General features: G+C 38.5%; 1 protein-coding gene across 1 annotated transcript; it reads left to right on the forward strand.

Annotated features, from left to right (window-relative positions):
- Positions 1-21,735, forward strand: LOC123504612 (mucin-5AC-like). The gene is made up of 5 exons (XM_045255279.1): positions 1-1,253; positions 4,544-4,644; positions 6,134-6,266; positions 6,746-6,841; positions 20,911-21,735. Exons 1-5 carry the CDS (start codon positions 600-602, stop codon positions 21,160-21,162), a joined length of 1,236 nt encoding a protein of 411 aa, XP_045111214.1. The 5' UTR covers positions 1-599; the 3' UTR covers positions 21,163-21,735.
- The last annotated feature ends 1,856 nt before the right edge of the window (positions 21,736-23,591 follow it).

Consider the following 23,591-nt stretch of genomic DNA (forward strand, 5'->3'; position numbering starts at 1 on the left):
CCCCTACTACCACTACAACTACTACCCCTACTACCACTACAACTACTCCCCCTACTGCCACTGCAACCACTACATCTACTACCACTACAACCTTTACCTCTAATAACACTGCAACCACTACACCTATTACAACAACTGCCAGTACCTCTACTACCATTCCTACTACTACAACCACTACTGCTACTATTGCTTCTGCCACTACCACTGCTGCTACTAACACTACTGCACTTACTATCACTACAACAACTATTCCTGCTACAACTACCAATCCTACCACCTCCACAACTGTTATTGGTACCACTACAGCTAATCCCTTCACTACTAATGCAACTACTACTACTACAACCACCACTCCTACAACTGTTCCTGTTGTCACTTTAACCACTGCTCCCACTAATACTACAACTACTACTACTACCACTACAGCTACTCCCTTGATTACCAATGCAACTACTACTCCAACTACAACTGCCTCTCATACCACTATAACTACTCCTGCTACCAATACATCCATTACTCCCATCACTACCTCTACTCCCACTACTACAACTACTATCACTACAACTCCTTTAACTACTATTCCTGTTACTACAACCACTATGACAACTACAACTCCCATTACAACTACTACCTCAACAACCACTGCTAATACTACTGCTCCTGCCACTACAGCTACCCCTCTCATCACTACAACAAATTCTACTTATAATCCAACAGCTACAACCATCACCTCCAGTAAAACTATTACAACCACTACTCCTACCACTACTAAAACGTCCACTAGCAATATTAATACCATTGCTACCACTACTACTGCCAACACAACCTCTACTACTTCCACCAGCTCTTCTACCACTACCTCAATAACCACTAACAATATTACAAAGTTTACCACGACCATTACATCTCCTACCACTATCACTGCTACCTCTTCTAGAATTACTACTATGCATGCCACTTCTACAACACCCAAAACAAATATAACTACTGCCATGACCACCACTACTTCCACCACTACCAGGCCTATCACTACATCTACCATCCCAGCCACTACATTCACCACCATTCCCACCACCACAACAGCCCTGACAGTTACCACCACTAAGATCCTCACCACCACTGACACTGGCACCTCAAGCCCTAACCCAAACTGTGGACTGGAGGACCAGCGACACAAGTATCACTGGAGTTCCCCTAAATTTCCATGTCGAAACTATCCTAACAACTTCACCTGCATCATCAGGGGAGGATCAGTGAGTTACAAAAATGCCTCTTCTTCGTATTAAAATTTGGGTCTTATCATTGTGGTCATGATTTTTTTCTTTATTTTTGTTTTGGTGTATTTACTTAGTTGTATTTACCTGTTGTGTACAGGGTTTGAGTGGGCCTCATAGTGTCCTGTCTCCATATCTCCATTTATCTAGTTTTCTTTAAAGTTATGCATATTGCATACTATTTGCTGTAACAATTCAATTATCCAATGCATTCCATTTTTCCCACTGTTCTGTGTGGAGAACTGTATTTTCCAATATCCTTCACAGACTGCCTCTTCCTGATCTTCTTTTCATGTCCTCTTGTCCTTCCATCTTCTTTGTCTATCTTTTCAATGTCATTTACTATCTTATACATTGTTATTAGGTCCCCACTTTCTCTTCTATCTTGTAAGGTTGGCAATCCCATTTCCTTCAGTTGTTCTTCATATGTGAGGTCCTTTAATTCCGGTACCATCTTTGTAGCAATCATCTGTATCCTTTCCAATTTTCTTATATCCTTTTTAGAGCTCAGAGACCATACCACTGCTGCATATTCCAGTCTTGGGTGTATCATGCTTGTGATGTGTTTTTTCATCATATCTTTGTCCATGATTTGAAATGTTACTCTTATATTACCTAGTCAACATTTTATATGATAATCCAAATATCTTCCTTATATAGTTTTTTGGGGTTCAGATTTTCCTGTATAATCACTCCCAGATCTTTTTCCTCTTTAGTCTTCATTATTTCTTCCTCTCCTATCAGATAGTTCCATACCGGTTTTCTTTGCTATTTCCTAGTTCCATTACATGACATTTCTTGGCATTGAACTCCAATTTCCACTCCTTACTCCACTCATAGATTTTGTTTATATCTTCCTGTACCAGCAAACAGTCCTCCTGGGTTTTGATAACTCTTAGCAGCTTTGCGTCATCAGCAAATAAGTTAATATAACTGTTTACTCTATTGTGAATGTCGTTATATAAATCTTAAACATAATGGGGTCTAACACTGACCCTTGTGGCACTCTGCTTGTTACTTTATCCCAAGATGAGTATGTATCTCTGATCACAGTTCTCATCTCCCTGTCCTTCTAACAAAGTTCCTCACAGTCCTCCTATGTTCTCTAGTTTCCAAAGTAGTCTTCCATGAGAGACTTTATCAAAAGCCTTTTTTTATGTCCAGTTATACTGTGTCCACCCTTCCATCTCTGCTTTCCAGTCATTCAATTATTCTCAAGTAGAAGCTTAATAAGTTCAGCACACATGACCATCCTGTCCTGAAGCCATTTTTTTTTTTTTTTTTTATGTAGGGAAGAGGGCCAGCCAAGGGCAAAAAAAAGAAAAAAGAAAAAAAAAGGCCCACTTGAGTGCTGGCTCTAAAAAGTGGAAAAGTGTCAGCCAAAATTACGGAGCAAATGCCTCGATACCTCCCTCTTAAAAAAAGACAAGTCGTAGGAATTCAGAAATACAGATGCAGGGAGGGAGTTCCAGAGTTTACTTGTGAAAGTTATGAATGATTGAGAGTACTGGTTAACTCTTGCGTTACAAAGTTGGACAGAATAGGGATGAAAGGAAGAAGAAAGTCTTGTGCAGCGAGGCTGCAGGAGGAGGAGAGGCATGCAGTTAGTAAGATCAGTAGAACAGTTAGCATGAAAATAGCAGTAAAGATAGAAAAAGAGATGCAACATTTCGGCGGTGAGAAAGAGGCTGAAGACAGTAAATCAGAGGAGGGAGTTGATGAGACGACAAGCTATTGATTCCACCCTATCTAGTAAAACTGTGTGACTGGAATCCCCCCAAAAATGCGAAGAGTACTCCATACATGGGCGGATAAGGCCCTTATACAGAGTTAGCAGTTGGAGGGGCGAGAAAAACTGGCGGAGACGTCTCAGAACGCCTAACTTCATAGAAGCTGTTTTAGCAAGAGATGAGATGTGAAGTTTCCAGTTAAGATTATGAGTAAAGGACAGACCGAGGATATTCATTGTGGAAGAGGGAGACAGTTGAGTGTCACTGAAGAAGAGTGGATAGTTGTCTGGAAGGTTGTGTCGAGTTGGTAGATGGAGGAATTGAGTTTTTGAGACATTGAAAACTACTAGATTTTCTCTTCCCCAGTCAGAAATCTTAGAAAGATCAGAAGTCAGGCATTCTGTGGCGTCCCTGCTTGAACTGTTGACTTCATCAGGCGTTCTGTGACATCCCTATGTGATCTGTTGACTTCAGTTGTCTGTTTGATATGTCTTGTTCTTCTTTTTCTTTGATAATTATTTCTCACAACTTCCCCATAGCATTTGTAAATGATGCCTTCCTTGTCATAATTTTCTCCACCACCACCTGCGATCTCATTCTCACTCATTAGTCTGCTACCCCCCTCACTAAATCTTCCCAACCTAATCACTTCCTCCACCTCCGGTCCAGCTCCTATGTGCTGTCCTGAACATTTGACTAATCTTAATCTCGGATCTGTATTTTCTGTTATCAGTCTGTCTTGCTTGTCCATTAAATTCGACATCACTTCCTTCATGTACCTTATCTCTCTTTCTATGTTTATCAACCTCCTCATATTGCCTCTTTCGTCTCTAAATCCAGGAAAGTCCTTGTCCATATTATCCTCAGTCAATCTCCTCAGTCCAACAGGTGTTTCAATAAATTGCTGATTATCACAACATGGCATTTATTTTGGTGTCATACATCTGGTTGTGCCACCCAGTTCTGTTTCTCTCCCCATTTTTCCTTCTATACGGTATCCATATCTTATTTCTTATGGAGACAGGAGAACCCTGTGGCCTCCTACCCCCTGCACATCTAGATCAGGCTCCAACGCCTGCTTAAGTGCTTTCCCTGGGAGCTACTGAGCAACGTCTTGATGGTGTGGCGTTGTCGGCGTGTGTGTATGTGTGTGTGTGTAATCCCTTATGGTCATTTGCTGGGTATTCTTAGAGCTCATAGCAAAAGTGAGGTCACAATCCCTTGGCTTATGTCCCTTGCTTGCTTTCTACTGGATGAACCAGGCCTTACATTAAGAGGTTGACCCATCTGCCTAGCTACACCTTGGATTCAAACTTCCATAACCCTCTCAGTTGTGAGCTAAGGATGCTGACCATGATGTTACACAGTGTGTAAATGGGTGCGTACATGGATATTTTTTATGAGCCATAAGTGCTTTGTCATACCATTATCATAAATGTGTGTAATATATTATAGGAAAGTAGTAGTAGTATTACTCTTATATTTCAAGGAAGATACTTCTAGGTATATTGAAATAATATATTTTAATTTAACTTTCAGAGGAGACCATTCTGGGCAATCTTCAAGTTTAATGTGTTTCAGTTGCCCCTGGGCTGTGGTGATCTGGTGTCCCTCACACTTCCCTTCAGCAGACAGGTGGTGTACGTGCTATCCAACATGGCTCAATTTAATACTATTTGTAAAATACTGTGTATAAAAAAAGTACTGCATGTATAACAAATTGAGAAGTGATGGTTATGAATGTGGATGCTGTCTCACTCGTAAGAACATGATAGAGTTGGACGAACAATTTTCTATGTATGTAAGCCTGTCTTGAGAAACTCTTTATTGTTCAATACAGTTTTTGAAAGTCATACAGTTTAAGGAGATGCCAACTGTAGGTGGTGATGAATTCAGAAAGTGAACTTGAGGCAGAATCTAAATTCATGAAACAGAGTAAGGATACACAATGACTGAGCCTCAAGCAAATGCAGGTAAGGTTTATCAAATGGATGATTTTGTGCATCAGTGAAGGCACCTACAGTCACAGATGAAGAATTGACAAAAAGAGAGAATGTACTACATTGCTGAAAAAGAATAGAGAGAAATAGGTGGTACTATTAACACATTGAGAGGATGTTTGAGACAGTGGTGAATTCAGGGAGGGCTTCAGGGCCTGGAGCCCTGAAATAGAAAAATGCTGTCATATTTGCCTTTATTGACCAAAATTAATGTAATTATTCAGTCATAGTAATAAATTATTACTGTCTTATTATGTAAAAATAGCTCTGCATATAGCTTAAAAATGCCCTTGAAACAATACTTATGTGAACCATAACAACATAACACTCAAGATTGCTAAGTTTAGAAAGAAAATGCCAAAAATCTTGCTTCCCTTGCAACAGCTCACTACCACTCTCAAGGGGTACAATAATTCAGGTAAGCCACCCAAAATTTTCATTTTGGGTGAAAAGAATAGACATCTGAACTGTTTGAGATTTTAAAGATCCAGGAAAGCTTGAAAGAAATTGGTCAAAAAGAACCTAAGTTATCTAGGCATCTATAGGGAGGCAAAGAGCAACCATGCAGAATGGTGAACTGCTGGTAAATAAATGAGACTGATACATGAAATCTTGTAGGAAGGTCTTCAAAAGGGTGATATAATATTATTATTAGAATTTTTTAAAGAGATTTCCTGTTAAAAATAATTAGTCGAATGCGTCTTGTCTATCGATGGAAACTTAATAAGCCACTTGTGTGCAATGTGCCTGTTAAGCATTGCTTTAAAAGGTTGTTTGTCAAAACTCCATATTTTCTATGGTTTGTTAACTGGCATTACTATGTACTTTCCTCTGGAAAATACTCTTGCTTTATCTTTTCATTCTAACTTTTGTTTCTGTAACCAAAGTGTTGCATGTGTCCATCCTGTTTAAGTAATCTATTTTTGTCTAAAGTTTGCTTCCCTGATCTTACTTTGTTGGACCATTTCTCACAATAACTGTAGAAATAGATTTAATCAGAATTTTGCCACTTATTTGTGTTTGCATTATTCATAATTATAGATTCATATTGTAGTAGTTATTATTCATTATAATTTTTTTTACACTTTTTTTTTTTATATCTTCTCATTAATTGATGATATACTTACAGCTTTTGTGGCACTCGAAGCAGACCATATTTAGCTCCAACATTCAACTTTGAGGCATCTTTCACCACAGATGCTGATAAGACAGATATTGGGTTTAACATCACTGTGACACCTAAGAAATCACCTTGTCACAAGGTATTTAAGCTTTCCTTTCTTGAGGTATCTACCTCTGCACTTTTAGCTTGCTTCTTTCCATTTTGTTTTCCATTGTGAAGTAATGATGCCTTTTCTTATTTATTTAATTTTCATTGATATTTAAAATAATTTTTCCTTTCTCACTATTGCTTGGAGATTGTAATTTGCAGAACCTCATCCATATATATTTCATGCATCACAGGAAAAGCTCTTCAATGACAGATTTTGTGTATTTCATTTGGCTGTGATTTACTCTCTGCATTTATTTTTGTCTTTAGATCAGGTGATAGGCATTTAATTTTTCTTTACAATTGTACATTTGCTTCTGAACATAGTACAGGGATTCTCAAACTTTTTAACTTATCAATTTTTCTAGATAATCTGTTACTTTCTCTCTCCCCACTTGAAAATGTTAATGTATATTGTATTGACAGTTAAAGTGAGTGTTAGTACATCTTTATGTCTACTTATCATTCCAGCATGTGCTGCTGACTGAGAATGATACTATGGGCAATGTTTCCATCTGGAAGACTGGGAGAGTGAGGCAGCTGGTTCTGTGCGAGTGGTGGATTGAGGTGAGAGTTCATACTTGTCTGGCTAGGGGATATAATAAAATGGTAGTAGGTTTTCTTTAGATAGAGTAAAACCTCTATTTCTAATAATGCAGATTAAACCATCATAAAAATTTGTTAATTTATAGATAGTTTATTTTTCTCCAACTTCCCTCTCATTTGTAGTCTTTTCTTCCCTCATGACTTACCTTGTGCAGGCATAGTTAGTGTGAAAGAATACACTAACCTCTCAAATTTTGTGCAGTTCAATTTTGCGATCCTTGAGTTTTGTGTTTGGTCCTAAATTCTACCCTACAGAGTTTCACACATTATCACCCTGAGCTTTGTGCTGTTTTGATAAATACATCACTCACATTTACTTACCGTCAGCGTCACATATAGTACTTACTACACACGTATATGCATAGTAAACTCTGCCCACCAAAGCTCAGCGCTCTCTCTCTCTCTCTCTCTCTCTCTCTCTCTCTCTCTCTCTCTCTCTCTCTCTCTCTCTCTCTCTCTCTCTCTCTCTCTCTCTCTCTCTCTCTCTCTCTCTCTCTCTCTCTCTCTCTCTCTCTCTCTCTCTCTCTTTGCCTCACAACTGAGAAGGTCTGGGTTAGAGTTCCGGGTGCGGTGAGGCAAATGGGTGAGCCTCTTAATTTGTAGCCCCTGTTCACCTAGTAGCAAGTAAGTACAGGATGTAATTTGTGGGGTTGTGGCTTAACTTTCCTTGTGTGTAGAGTGTGGTGTGGTCTCAGTCCTACTCGCTGATCGGTATATGAACTCTGAACTCGCTCCGTAATGGGAAAGGCTGCCTGGGTGACCAGCAGGTGACTGTGAATACACACACACACACACACACACACACACACACACACACACACACACACACACACACACACACACACACACACACACACACACACACACACGGCCCGGTAGCTCAGTGGTTAGAGCGCTGGCTTCACAAGCCAGAGGACCGGGGTTCGATTCCCCGGCCGGGTGGAGATATTTGGGTGTGTCTCATTTCATGTGTAGCCCCTGTTCACCTAGCAGTGAGTAGGTACTGGATGTAAATCGAGGAGTTGTGACCTTGTTGTCCCGGTGTGTGGTGTGTGCCTGGTCTTAGGCCTATCCGAAGATCGGAAACAATGAGCTCTGAGCTCATTCCGTAGGGTAACGTCTGGCTGTCTCGTCAGAGACTGCAGCAGATCAAACAGTGAATTACACTGCGTAGTGAAGTTATTAGCACACTTGGCTCACAACTGAGAGGTTCTGAGTTCGAATCATGGGAAGCGGCAAGGCAAATGTGCTAGCCTCTTAATATATAGCCCCTGTTCACTTAGCAGTAAATAGGTACGGGATGTAACTCAAGGGGTTGTGGCCTCACTTTCCCGGTGTGTGTGGTGTGTGATGTGGTCTCAATCCTATCCCAAGATCGGTCGGAATGAGCTCTGAGCTCGCTCCATAATGGGGAAAACTGGCTGGGTGGCCAGCAGACGACCATAGTGAATAACACATTAAGATGTTTAGCTTTCCACAAAGAGATGTAGAGGTGTGGAACGGTTTAGATAAGAGAGTCATTGAAGCAAGGACAATCAATAAGTTAAAGATATGTTGGATTTTCATAGGTGTGGAGACAGAGCATGGCTCTTTTCCTGTATGTTACAACTAGGTAAATGCAACTAGGTAAATACACACACACACACACACACACACACACACACACACACACACACACACACACACACACACACACACACACACACACACACACACACACTTTTTGGAGAATTCTAGGAGACAGGATAAGGAAATGGTATATAAACGAGAAGGAAGAGAAAAAAGTGGAACAAGTTTAACTAAAAATGATAAAGGCAAAAGACTAAAAATGATGTATACAAACATAGATGGGGTTTTATCAAGTAAACTAGAGTTAAGAGATTATATAAAGAAAGAAAATCCAGATATTGTATGCCTGGCTGAAACAAAACTAAATAAGGCAATCAAAATAGACTTGGATAATAGGTATAATGTATGGAGAAGAGACAGAGTGGGTAAAGGAGGAGGAGGAGTCATGATTATGTTAAGGAAAGAGATAGTGATAAACCAAGTGGAATGTGGGGAAGGAAAAGCAGAAGTATTGTATGTAAGATGCATATTAAAAAAAACAAGAGTTAACAATCATTGTAACATATGTGCCACCAAAAACAAATTCATGGACCAATCAAGAATATAAAGACATGATAGATGACACAATAAGGAGTCTAATGAGAATTGTTAAAGAAAGGAAAAAAGTTATATTAGTAGGAGATTTCAACTGTAAGGAGGTGGACTGGGAAAATTATGAAAGTGGTATGGGGGAAGAAGCCTGGGGAGAAAGATTCTTGAACCTAATGATAGACAATATGATGGACCAGAGAGTAAAGGAATGCACAAGATTCAAAGGAAATGATGAGCTGGCGAGATTGGACCTAGTTTTTACAAGGGATATACAAATGAATGATGATATAAGATATAAGTGCCCATTGGGAAAGAGTGACCATGTAATATTAGAAATAGATATAGAAGAGGGAAAGGAAGATAGAGACGATTCATACAAAGGAGACCGATTAAATTACAGAAAGGCTGATATTGAGAATCTCAAGAACTATTTTAAAAAATGTAAACTGGGAGGAGATGGAAAACTCAGAGACGATGCAAGAGAAATATAACTTATTTTTGGAAACATACAAAACAGGAGTCAGGGAATATGTCCCGAAATATAGACCTAAAGAAGAAAAAGAAAGATTGGTTTAATGCAAGGTGTGCTAGGGCAAAGAAGAAAAGAGATGGAGCATGGAAAAGGTGGAGGAGAAATAGAAATCCAGCAAATAAGGAAAACTTCAAGGCAGCGAGAAATGAATATGTTAAGGTGAGGAAGGAAGAGGAAAAGAACTTGAAAAGGACATTGTCGAAAAATGTAAGGAGCAACCAAAATTGTTCTATAGATTCATAAATGGAAAAATTAGGCAAAAGAAACAATAGAAAGGTTAAAAGGAGAGAACAGGATGGTGGAAGACCCAAAAGTATGGCAGAACTATTAAATAATAAATTCCAGGAGGTCTTTACTAAGGAATCCAAATTTGAAAGGCCACAGGGTAATAGAGAGACAATCTATATGAAAGAGATTAAAGTAACCAAGCTTGAAATAAAAGAGTTAATGAAGGAACTGGATGAAGAGAAGGCAATGGGACCAGATGAAGTCTCAGGCAGAATACTGAAAGAATGTAGGGAAGAACTAGCAAGTCCTATATACAACATCATAAAATGCTCAATAGAAAATGGAACAGTACCAGTAGAATGGAAAAGAGCTGAGGTGGTTCCCATATATAAGAGCAGAAGGAAGGAAGAACCTTTAAATTACAGACTGGTATCACTAACTAGTGTAATATGCAAGATGTGTGAAAGAATAATAAAGAAACAATGGATCGAGTTCCTTGAAGACAACAAATTAATATCAAATAGCCAATTTGGTTTTAGAAAAAGACGGTCGTGTGTAACTAATTTATTGAGTTTCTATTCTAGAATAGTTGATAGAGTACAAAAGAGAGAGGGATGGGTTGACTGTATTTATTTGGATTTAAAAAAGGTGTTTGACAAAGTGCCACATGCAAGATTACTATGGAAGTTAGAGGAGAAGGGTGGCTTAAAAGGAAGCACATTGAGATGGATAGAAAATGATTTGAGGGGGAGAGAAATAAGGACAGTAGTTAAAGATATGAAGTCCAAGTGGAGAGCAGTAGAAAGCGGAGTGCCAGAGGGGTCAGTATTGGCACCAATACTTTTCCTTATTTATATTAACGACATGCCAGAAGGAGTGAACAGCTACGTAAATCTGTTTCCAGATGATATGAAACTGTGCAGAGTTATAAAGCAAAAGGAAGATTGTGAAATACTGCAAGAAGACCTAAATAAGATCTGGGAATGGAGTAAAAAGTGGGAAATGGAATTCAATGTGAACAAAAGCCATGTCATGGAAATGGGAAAGAGTGAAAGACGACCTGTGGGAATCTATAAGATGGGAGATGGAGTAGAACTGGAGAAAGTTAAAAAGGAAAAGGACTTAGGAGTGACGATGGAAGAAAACAATCAACCAGTAAGCCATATTGATAGAATTTTTAGAGAAACATATAATTTGCTAAGGAATATTGGAATAGCATTTCACTACATGGACAAAGAAATGATGAAGAAATTGATAAGTACTATAATAAGACCCAGATTGGAATATGCAGGAGTAGTGTGGCCCCTCATAAAAAGAAACACATAAGGAAATTGGAGAGACTACAAAAAATGGCTACAAGAATGGTTCCAGAATTTGAAGGGATGACATATGAGGAGAGACTAAAGGCTATGGATCTACCAACCCTGGAACAAAGAAGGAGAGAGGAGACCTGATACAAGTTTATAAATTGATCAACGGAATGGACCAAGTGGATAATGAGAAACTGATCCTGAGAGAAGAATATGACATCCGAAGCACAAGATCGCATAGTAAAAAGCTGAGAAAAGGAAGATGTCTGAGAGATGTTAAAAAATATAGTTTCCCGCAAAGATGTATTGAGATGTGGAACAGTTTAAATGAAGAAGTAGTGTCTGCAACGAGTGTGCATACTTTTAAAGTAAGATTGGATAAGTGTAGATATGGAGACGGGGCCACACGAGCATAAAGCCCAGGCCCTGTAAAACTACAACTAGGTAAATACAACTAGATAAATACACACACACACACACACACACACACACACACACACACACACACACACACACACACACACACACACACACAACGAGCATAGCTCTTTTCCCGTATGTTACAATTAGGTAAATACAATTAGGTAAATACACACACACACACACACACACACACACACACACACACACACAGTAGCTCAGTGGTTACAGCGCTGGCTTCACAAGCCAGAGGACCAGGGTTCGATTCCCGGCCGGGTGGAGATATTTGGGTGTGTCTCCTTTCACGTAGCCCTGTTCACCTAGCAGTGAGTAGGTACGGGATGTAAATTGAGGAGTTGTGACCTTGTTGTCCCGGTGTGTGGTGTGTGCCTGGTCTCAGGCCTATCCGAAGATCGGAAATAATGAGTTCTGAGCTCGTTCCGTAGGGTAACGTCTGGCTGTCTCGTCAGAGACTGCAGCAGATCAAACAGTGAAACACACACAGACACACACACACACACACACACACTATGGATCTACCAACCCTGGAACAGAGAAGGGAGAGAGGAGATCTGATACAAGTTTATAAATTGATCAACGGAATGAAACAAGTGGATAATGAATAACTGATCTTGAGAGAAGAATATGATATTCGAAGCACAAGATCGCTTAGTAAAAAGCTGAGGAAGGGAAGATGTCTGAGAGATGTTAAAAAATATAGTTTCCCGCAAAGATGTGTTGAGACGTGGAACAGTTTGAGTGAAGAAGTGGTGTCAGCAATGAGTGTGCATAGTTTTAAAGAAAAATTGGATAAGTGTAGATATGGAGACTGGGCCACACAAGCGTAAAGCCCAGGCCCTGTAAAACTACAACTAGGTAAATACAACTAGGTAAATACACACACACACACACACACACACACACACACACACACACACACACACACACACACACACACACACACACTAAAATGTATTGTAGGGAAATAGGACTATGTATTAGTACAAAGTCCTTTCTCTATATATTGAGGAAAGGATTATAAAGAGGTAAACATCCATAAAAATACAGCCATGGCTTTCACTTTAAATGACAGAGAGGTGTGAGGATCATCTTTTCAGGGATTTGATGAAGATACAAACAAGGAAGTGCAAGTAAAAATGCAGATTAGAAAAATTAACCTTATGAAGAGAAGTCTAAGTGACCTGATAGAAAGAGTGATCAACTTGGAAAAGGGGCAAGATGATTTGGAAGAAAAAAAAAGGATTTGAAAACACAGCTTTCCAACCTAAAAGAAAAGATACAAGAAGGTAAAGAGTAAGAAAATAAACAGCAAAATGAAGTGATAGAAATGAAAGGTGAACATCTCCAATGGGAAAAGGAAAGAGAGGAAAAAAAAGTTAGTCTTAAAGAAGTCATGGAAACACAAGTGAAAGAAAAGGTAGACCTAGCCCAAGAGAGAGTGAAGGTAATCAAACAAAAGGAATCAATGGTAAGGGATAGAGTGGACAAGAAGAAAAGTATAGTTACGTTACGAGTGTGTGGTTTAGGTGTTCGATTCGGATTTGTGTGTGTTTAGTGTTATGAGCGTGTGATTCAGGTGTTGAATTCAGGTTCGTGTGTGTGCTAGCATGTGTTTGGAGGCGAGGTGGTGAGGTAGCTGTACTGGACTAGTCAGTCAAGACAGGAGCCTTGAAGTCGCACTACCTTCTTGCCTCTTGCCCCTACAAGCTGTACCTGTGCCAGAACTTGTATGCAAATTAAACACAAGGAGGAACAATAGTGTTTTCCTATGCCTGGGGTACCCGGGAGGAAAAGAAGTGGCCCGCCTATACGCACACATCGAATCCAGTCTCACTCAGGGAAGTGGGTCCATGTTGTGCTGCCCTACATCAGCCAACGGTTTCTTGACAGCCTTGGGAAGGCCAATGGCACAACAGTTATATTTGACTTGAATAAAGAAAAGGAACCAATAAAATCAAAGAGGAAAAATGAACCCAAAAAAGGTAGCAGAGGTTGTTGTAAGAAGTGTTCAGGGAGAAGGTGAGGACTGAGTGAGTGAAATTGAGGAAGTACACAGACTAGGAAAATATACAGGAGGAGGAAGACCACCAATGAAATTCAAATTTAGAGCACAAACAACAGCATCATAGGTGATATCACATGCATGGAGACTGGACAAGACAGAACAATACAAGAAAATTTGGATAAAGCAGGACATGAATAAGGAGGAGAGAAGTAAGATAAACAATCTTATTAGAGAGGCAAAGGAAACAAACAAGAACAGATTGGAGAAAGAGAAGAAAAGTTCTACTGAAAGGTCAAGGACGAGAGGATGAGGAAGTGGTATCTAACAAGAAAAGAATAAGAGGAGTCAGTAATGTAAATAGAAATGTTAAATGGTCAGTAGCATATACAAACATAAATGGAGTAATATCAATGTTGCATGAAGATAATTACATTAAGATAAAGCAGCCAGATGTCATGGGTATTTCAGAAACTAAACTAAATGAGCCAGCAGAAAATATAAATATTGAAGATGGAAATTATAATATATAGTTAAGATCTAGGAATAATAAGAAAGGAGGAGTAGTGATGTTACTAACCAGGAAGAATATAACAGTGGAAAATGTAGAGACGGGAGAAGGTACGGCAGAAGTTATCAGAATTAAGATAAAAGGAAAGGAGATGCAAAAACAAGATTTTGCAGAACCATATGTACCACCAAAAACTAATGCATGGAATCAAGATGAGTATAAAGAAATGTTGAGAGATATAGAAAATTATTTTAAAAAGATATTGCGAGAAAGTAGGAATGTAACACTTATGGGTGACTTCAGCTGCAAGGAGATATACTGGGAAAACTGGAATACACAAAGAGGGGAAAAGCAGAAGGAGTATTGATAATGACTCGAGAGGATATATACGTGGAGGAAGTATAGTACTGGACTGGCTGAGGTTCTAAGCATAACGGTCAGGACCAGTGGGATGGAAAAAAGTAGTTGTATATGTGCCACCAAAGACTAATACAATGAGGCTTGATGTGCATAAATAAATGCAAAGGGAAGTGATAAATTGCCTGGACAGTATGTTAAAGAAGAACAGAAGAGTGCTACTTGTGGGATATTTAAACTGCAAATGTGTAAAATTGGGAAGAAATAGATAAACAGTCATGCTGGACTCTGGGGTGAGGAAGAGTTACAACTGGCAATGGTAAACACATTGGACCAATGGGTGGGACTATACAAGATATACTGTAGAGGGGAAGAAGAACCATCATTGCTGAATTTGGTTTTCACAAAAAAAACTGGAGCCTTTTCCAAACATCAAATATCATAGCCATGTGACCATGTGGTCCTAGAAATTGATTTAGAGGATCAGGAAATTTTAGAATGCAAAGAGAGACACAAGCATAAAGACAAAACCACGCCAACTCAAATTTTGGAGGATTAAGGAGCTACTTTGGTAATATTGAGTGGAAGGAAATTATACAAGCCAGGATAATTCAAGAAAGTATGATATATTCCTAGACAAGTATAATGAGGGAGTAAAGAGATACGTTCCTGAATACAGAGTAAAAGAGAGCAAACACACGTGGTGTAATGCTAAATGTGCAAAAGCTAGAAAGCGTAAGGATGCAGCATGAAAAAAATCAAGGAAGCGATGGAATGAAACAAACAGGAAGCAGTATGAAGAGGCATGAAACAAATACATTAGGATAAGAAGACAAGAGAGAGAGATTTTGAAAAGGATGTAGTGAAGAGATGTGAAAAGGAACTCAAGCTTTTTTATAAGTATATAAATGTAAAATTGACAGAGAGACCATCTCTATGTTAATTAAAGAAAAAAGGATATATGAAATGAGTGAACTTATGAATTAGAGCTTTAAATCAGTATTTTATGAAGAGGGAAAGTTCATAGAGCCAAGTAGCCAAGCGACACAGGAAGGATTAAGAGATGTCGTGGTAGAAAAACAGAAAATTAGTGAATTACTAGAAAAGGTTGATGTAAGAAAGGCAGTGGGGCTAGATGGATGGACACTGAGAGAATATAGAAAACAAATAGTGAAACCAATATGAGATGTAATCACTAACTCTCTAATGGATGGAAAATTACCAAAGGAGTGGAAAAGAGCAAATATGGTCCCAATATACAAAAGGAGGAAAAAAAGACTGAGCCCCTAAATTACAGACTAGTGTCACTAACTAGTGTTGTGAGAAAGATCTGTGAAATTGTTATCAAAGAAAAATGGTTAGAATATCTGGAGGAGAAGGAAATAATAAATAACTCCCAATTTGGTGTCAGGAAAGGAATATCATACATAGTAAATTTACTAAGCTTTTATACAAGAGTAATAGACTAAGTACAAGGGAGAGATGGATGGGTTGACATGGTGTATCTAGATATTATGAAGGCTTTTAACAGAGTACCACATAAAAGACTGGTATGGAAAATAGAACACATGGGAGGAATACAGGGAAATATCTGAAGTGGATGACAGACTAATTAACGGATAGGGAAATGAGGACAATGATAAGAGATACCCCATCAAGCTTGAAAACAGTTACCAGTGAATTACCAAAGGATTCGGTGCTGACACCGATTATATTCCAAGTATATATCAGAGTCCCCTTCTGGGGAGAGAACCAGAAGTCTCCCCAGGTCAGACTGCTCTCTCGTTGGTGACCCTAAATGTCTTGACACCTCCCTCAACTTTTTCTTCATTAACTTCTGTAACATTTGTGGTCTTAGATCTAATTTTCAATATCTAGAACACCACCTCTCCTCAACTAAACCTTATCTTCTTTTCCTCACCAAAGCACAGTTCTTTGAGGCAACTGACAGTAGCCCCTTCTCTGTACCCTCCTACTTTCTCTATTCTCATTTTCGTTCCAAAGTGGAATGTTGTGTTTATGTGAGCAATGACTTGCTCTCGTGCCCATGCTCTTGAATCTTCCAAGTCTTCTTCCATCTGGCTTAGACTCAACAGTCACTGTCTAACTAAATTTATTTGTGCTGTCTATCTCTCCCCTAACTCTTCTAACTATAGTAAATTCTTTGACTATTTAACTTGCAAAGTGGATCAGGTTCTGTTCCTCTGCCCTTTTGCAGAGATCTCCATCCTTGGAGATTTCAATGTTCACCACCACCTTTGGCTTTCCTCTTCCTTCACTGACCATCCTGGTGAACCAGCCTTCAACTTTGCTATCCTCCATGACCTAGAGCAACTGCTGCAACACCCATCTTGGAGATTCACCCAACATCCTTGATCTTTTCCTCACCTCTAATCCTTCAGCTTATGCTGTTACCCTATCTTCTCCATTGGGCTCCTCCAATCACAATCTCATTTCTGTTTTTTGTCCTATTTCTTGGATCCCTCCTCAGGATCCTCCAAAGTGGAGGTGCCTCTGGCATTTTACCTCTGCCAGTTGGGGGGGATCTGAGGAGGTATTATGCTTATTTTCTCCCTGGAATGATTATACTGTGTGCTGAACACATAACAGAGGTGATTGTGTCTGGCATGGAGGCATACATTCGTCATTCTTTTTCTCAACCTAAACTTTCTAAACCTTGGTTTAACACACCCTATTCTTGTGCTATACATGATAGAGAGGTTGCTCACAAAAGATACTTAAGCCTTCCATTTCCTGAATCTCATGCACTTTATATTTCTGTCCGGAATTATGCCAAGTCTGTTCTTCAACTTGCCAAACACTCCTGCATAAATAGAAAATGTCAAAATCTTTCAAACTTTAATTCCCTTCATGACTTCTGGCATCCGGCCAAAAACATCTCCAATAATTTAACTTCATCTTTTCCTCCTTTATTTCATCCTGATGGCATCACTGCCATCTCTTCTGTCTCTAAAGCTGAACTCTTCTTTCAAACATTTGCCAACAACTCCACCTTGGGTGATTCTGGGCATGTCCCTCCCTCTCCTCCTCCCTCTATTTCATGTCTTCAATCAGAATTCTTCATAATGATGTTTTCCATGCCCTCTCTGGCCTAAACCCTCGGAAGGCTTATGGACCTGATGGGGTCCCTCCTATTGTTCTCAAAAACTGTGCTTCTGTGCTTGCACCTTGCCTAGCCAAACTTTTTCAACGATGTCTATCGACTTCTACCTTTACTTCTTGCTGAAAGTTTGCCTACATTCGGCCTTGTGCCGTTCTAATCCCTCAAACTACCATCCTATAGCTTTGATTTCTTGCTTGTCTAAAAAGTTTTTGAATCTATCCTAAATAGGAAGATTCTTAAATATCTGTCACTTCACAACCTTCTATTCTGATCGCCTGGATGGCTTCCATCAAGGTCGCTCTACTGGTGATCTTCTGGCATTCCTTACTGAGTCTTGGTCATCCTCTTTTAGTGATTTTGGTGAAACTTTTGCTGTCGCGTTAGACATATCAAAAGGTTTTGATAAAGTCTGGCATAAAGCTTTGATTTCCAAACTGCCCTCCTATGGTTTCTATTTTTCTCTCTGCAACTTTATCTCAAGTTTCCTTTCCGACCATTCTGTTGCAGCTGTGGTAGACAGCCACTGTTTTTCTCCTAAATCTATTAACAGACTTGTTCCTCAGGGCTCTGTCCTATCACCCACTCTCTTTCTATTATTCATTAATGACCTCCTTAACCAAACTTTTTGCCCTATCCACTCCTACGCTGATGACCCCACCCTACATCTTTCCACGTCCTTTAGACGACCAACCCTTCAGGAAGTCAATAGTTCTCACAGGGATGCCACAGAATGCCTTACTTCTGATCTCTCTAAGATTTCTGGTTGTGGGCAGAGAAAACTTAGTAGTTTTCAATGCCTCAAAAACTCAGTTCCTCCATCTATCAACTTGACACAACCTTCCAGACAACTATCCCCTCTTTTTCAATGACACTCGACTGTCTTCCTCTTCCACACTGAATATCATCAGTCTGTCCTTTACTCATAATCTCAACTGGAATCTTCATAACTCATTTCTTGTTAAAACAGCTTCTATGAAGTTAGGCATTCTGTGGTGTCTCCGCTTGTTTTTCTCGCCCCTCCAACTGCTAACTTTGTACAAGGGCTTTATCCGCCCTTGTATAGAGTACTCTTCGCATGTTTGAGGGGGGGTTCCACTAATAGAGCTTTATTAGATAGGGTGGAATGAAAAGCTTTTCGTCTCAGCAATTCACCTCCTCTGACTGACTGTCTTCAGCCTCTTTTTCACCGCCAAAATGTTGCATCCCTTTCTATCTTTTATTGCCATTTTCATGCTAACTGCTCTATTGATCTTGCTAACTGCATGCCTCCCTCTTCCTGTGGCCTCACTGCACAAGGCTTTCTTCTCCCTCTCATCCCTATTCTGTCCAGCCTTTTTATACAAGAGATAACCAGTATTCTCAATCATTCATACCTTTCACTGGTAAACTCTGGAACTCCCTACCTGCTTGTGTATTTCCATCTTTCTACGACTTGTCTTCTTTTAAGAGAGAGATGTCAAGACATTTAGCCCAGGCTTTCTGCTAATTCTTTCAAATCTTGTAGGGAGACTGCAGTTCCAGTTGGCTTTCTTTTCTAATATTTTGTTGCCCTTTGCAGTTCTCCCTTACATAAAAAAAGAGGGTTTGAGTAGCTACATGAATTTGTTTGCAGATGATGCGAAGCTTTTCAGAGTAATAAGGAACATTAGTGACTGTATGGAATTGCAGAAAGATATTGAAAAGATCTGGAACTGGAGGCAAAAGTTGAAATCAGAATTTGATACCACGGAATGCCATGTAATGGAAATCGGTAAAAGTAATAGAAGACCTATGTGGGAATGTAAAATAGGAAAAGAAATTATAATGAAACGAAGTGAAGAGAAAGATCTTGGAGTGATTATACAAGATACCCTGAATCCAGAAAGATACATAAATGGACTACATATACATACAAGACACTAACTAACATCAGGGTGGCATTCAGTTACATGGATAAGAGTTCTTATGATGTAAAAGATATAACCACTACATTAAGACATAGATTGGAATATGCAGCAGCGGTATGGTCACCATACAGGCAGAAAGACCTAAACAAAACTAGAAAGAATCCAACAGACTGCTACAATGATGATTCCTGAAATAAGAGATCTTCCCTATGAAAATAGACTGTAGGAAATGGAATTACAGACCTTGATGAATAGATGGGAAAGAGAGGACCTAATAATGATGTATAAGTTATTAAATTGTATGGAAAAGATAGATAGACAAGACCTAGTAACACTGACGGATGATGGAGATAGATAGACAAGAGGAAATTCCATAAAGATCATGAAAAGTCAGTGTCTGAGGAACATTAAGAAGTTTGGTTTTCCACATAGGATGGTGGACATCTGGAATGGGTTAAGTGATGAGATTTTAACAGCTGAAAGTGTTCACAAGTTTAAGGTAACATACAACTAGTTAAAGACAGACAGACAGACAGACAGACAGACAGAGACAAATCTAACTTGGTAGATATACACTGTATTTTGAGATAAAGAAGTAAAGTTGAGGGAAAAAAAGTCTGCTTTTTTTTAAAGATTAGAATGAATAAGCACCTTTCATTGGCTTCAATACCAAGCTTTTTTTTTTGTTCTTCCTTGAGTTGAGCACTATACCTTGGGAAGAAAGTAAGCACAAAACTTGGGAAAGGAGTATTATAGATTTTCTTGTCTGGAGCATGTTGTTGTTCCTGTGTTCCTGTGTATAGTAGTTATCTGTAGCTGTAGTAAATTACATTCCTACATATATCATTTCAGTATTAATTTTTTTCTTGCTTCATTGTTATTCATATTACAGTAATAATAACTGGATTATTTTGAATTAACATACTATATTAACTATTTCAAGTTTTTTTTTTTTTTATATCCTAACTTAATGATGATGTTACTGCCATTTCTTACATGTAGTATGTCTTGATCTTTACATTTCACTGTAGCCATGATTGTTTATCTCATGTGATTTATGAACATTCAATCTCAATATTATTTTTTAGTTTACCAAATATTGAACAATTAATTGAAATTAAAGAAATAAGAAATATGTAGTTAATCTTGATTTATAGATATAGGAGTATTTTCTATAGTAAGAATGTAATTTATTCATATAAATTATGGTTTACTTATATTATGCATTGTCTTTGGGTTGCCACAGTGATTTGCATGATAATATTGAAATGAAAAGACAGTAATAGAAGGGGCAAAGATATAATAACATTAGAGAAATGTTAGGAAGAGAATACAATGCTGTTTGTGAAAGAGTGAAGTTCATTTTCATCAGGCCAGGAAATGTGAAAATTTTTCCTGTAGCATTTGATAATTTGTAAATAGTGCCATTTAATAATTTGTAAATACAGATTTCTGTAAATGGTTCCTGATTTTATTCAGGCTCCACAAGGTAGTCGTCTTAGGGTTGAAAGTGTGATGACTACTCTTGCCTGGACTAAGAACTGCAAGAGTGACTACCTGGTGATCAATGCAGAGGGGCACAGGATGTACCCTGCAGACTCCAGCATCATTTACTGTGGTCGGATGAATGCAGTGACACCCCTCACGACATCTAGCAATCTGCTGCTTGTGGTATACAGGGGTAGAGTGCCGTGGAGCAAAGGCTTTGTGTTGCACTACAAGATACTATAAATTTAGAGGAAAGTGTAGCTACCATCACAAAATGTGTGAAGGTCAATGGCTATATTTCATAAAACATTAATGATGAAATAAACTAGTTAATACTTGAATGTGGTGGCACTCATCATGAACTCATCATGACTTTCAGAAATGTACACTTTGTGTTGTTTTGAGAAAGAGTGTCATGAAGAAAAGGATTCATACTTCAAGTAAAAATATTGAAAAGGTAGTGCACACTCATTACGTGAAAATTAACGGCTGTGCTGTACAAAGTGGTGGGGGTAACCTTAATGGTACAGGTAATGTGGTTAGAACTAGATCTGAAGGGGATTTAATAACCATCAATGGCATGGGAAAAATCTTATGAATAAACACTCACTTGATAGTGGTAGAAAATTGGTCTGTTGCTTATCAGCGCCACATTTCCTCTTACTACTGCATGTTTACCTCTTACTACTGCATGTTTACAAATCATGCATGATGTAATTTTCTTGACACTTTCTGCTACCATTTATGAATTTCCATGCACACATTTCATGTAATTACATGTATGTAATGCTTATTTTACATATATACAGTAGATGGTTCCTATACTAGTTTATATATATATATATATATATATATATATATATATATATATATATATATATATATATATATATATATTTTATTTATTTATTTATTTATATGTTTATATATTTTTTCTTTTTTTGGTTTTACACTATCTCTGCAGCATCTTTTTTAGAGGGGAAACATTGTCTATTATAATTATAATCAATGGGAAAATTTCTTGATCTTATTTTGTAAAGGAATGAGTTGTATCACTCTTGAGATGTTTGGAGTGGTGGTTTGTTAACCTTTTCCTCTTTTTGCTGTATGATCTCTGTCATGTTTAGAACTATAGTTGTCACATACTAAACTTTTTCTACAAGCTGTGTTCCATGCCTCCCTCCTGTATATGGTAAGGCAGCCAGTTGATGCTCTTGCACTTGTATATTTTATTCTTTTTTAATCAAGATGTATTTACTTGATATCAACAAGTTAAGCCATAACATCAAGATGAAAAATGTGATAATGTCAAGCCATCAGTTCTTTAGAAATAGTGGAAACAAATAACTTTCCATTTACATCATTCCTTAATTTACTTGTTGACAAATCACATGTCCAGTGATAGGAAGTGACTGTAATGACTGAATAATGACTGAAAAGTGTTTGTGGCACTCAGCCTGTGCTCAGCTTTCACTGTATTGTCACTACTCTATAGCTTACATCTCTCTTAGATTGGCAGCATTAAGCAAGAGAATTTGGTTCTAACATGCTGAGCATGAATACTTGAGAGGAGCAGAGAATGCTCAATTAGCAACTTTTTTGGGTAATGTCGTCATCACTAAACATTGGAGCAGAGGTATTATGCAGATAAGAAGTGTGACCAAAGCTGAATGGTCATACTTACCCAACAATCCACTACCAACCAATTATTGTTATTAGTGAATACTCTACATAGTGTGAGAATGAGCAACTGATTACATCATCCAGTGTTTGCCATGAAAATCATAATTAGAATGATTAGTAAAGAAAGTGTTTGCATTAAGTTATCATCATGTTAATGATTTAACTTGTTTTTTTTTCTAATCACACATGTGATGACTCTTCTCCAGTTTCTTCTGTCTTGTACAAGCTCTCATTCACTCCCAGCACATCCATGTCTTGCTGAATGCACTTTTCCTTCCTCCTTCCACCAACATCTATATTTTCCACCACTTTTGCCGTACTGTCTTCTGACCTCTTTACATACCCAAAGCAGCAAAATCTTCTCTGCCTGAGTCTCACTTCTAACTCTTGACACCACACCTCTTTGCTGGTCCCTCACTTGCTGCCCAATCTTGCCATCTCATGTCAGCGATACATCGCAACATTCTATGATCAGATGCTCTCTGTGCTCAACAATCTCTCCTTAGGACTCATGTTTTAGAACCATACAGCAAAACTGACTTTATGCAGGCCTTATACATCCCTGCTCTACTGCTTTGAGGTGTATCGTGAATTGTCAACAGACTCACTATTATTTTACATGTAACCCCCTACTGCTGCTACTCTCATCCTTACTGGTCTTTCCAATCGTGCCTCACAGTCAATCACATCTCCCAGATACCAAAGACTGTTCTATCTCCTTCAGCTCTTTCTAATGCAAAACCAGATTTTCTTTAAATTTTTTTTTTTTTTTTTTTTTTTACTTTGCTGTCTCCTCTTCCCACAAATTGGGTATATAAAGTTTTATCCCTTTCTCAAATTTCTCAATCCCAAACATATCTGTTGACACCAGTAATTACACTCCACACACTGTATAGAGTTTACTCTGACCCCCGTACCACAGCAACTGCATGCCCATCTCCCAGACTCTAACATACTATTTGCTCCTTTTCCATATTTATTTTCATTCC

The sequence above is a fragment of the Portunus trituberculatus genome, chromosome 16, assembly GCF_017591435.1.
Source record: "Portunus trituberculatus isolate SZX2019 chromosome 16, ASM1759143v1, whole genome shotgun sequence".
Taxonomy (NCBI): Eukaryota; Metazoa; Arthropoda; class Malacostraca; order Decapoda; family Portunidae; genus Portunus; species Portunus trituberculatus.

Excerpts from the sequence above, each read along its gene's own strand:
- LOC123504612 (XM_045255279.1), top strand. The coding sequence starts at position 600 with ATGACAACTACAACTCCCATTACAACTACTACCTCAACAACCACTGCT. Across the intron at positions 1,254-4,543 it reads GCATCATCAGGGGAGGATCA|AGGAGACCATTCTGGGCAAT; the intron begins GTGAGTTACAAA and ends TTTAACTTTCAG. Across the intron at positions 4,645-6,133 it reads CCCTTCAGCAGACAGGTGGT|CTTTTGTGGCACTCGAAGCA; the intron begins GTACGTGCTATC and ends ATATACTTACAG.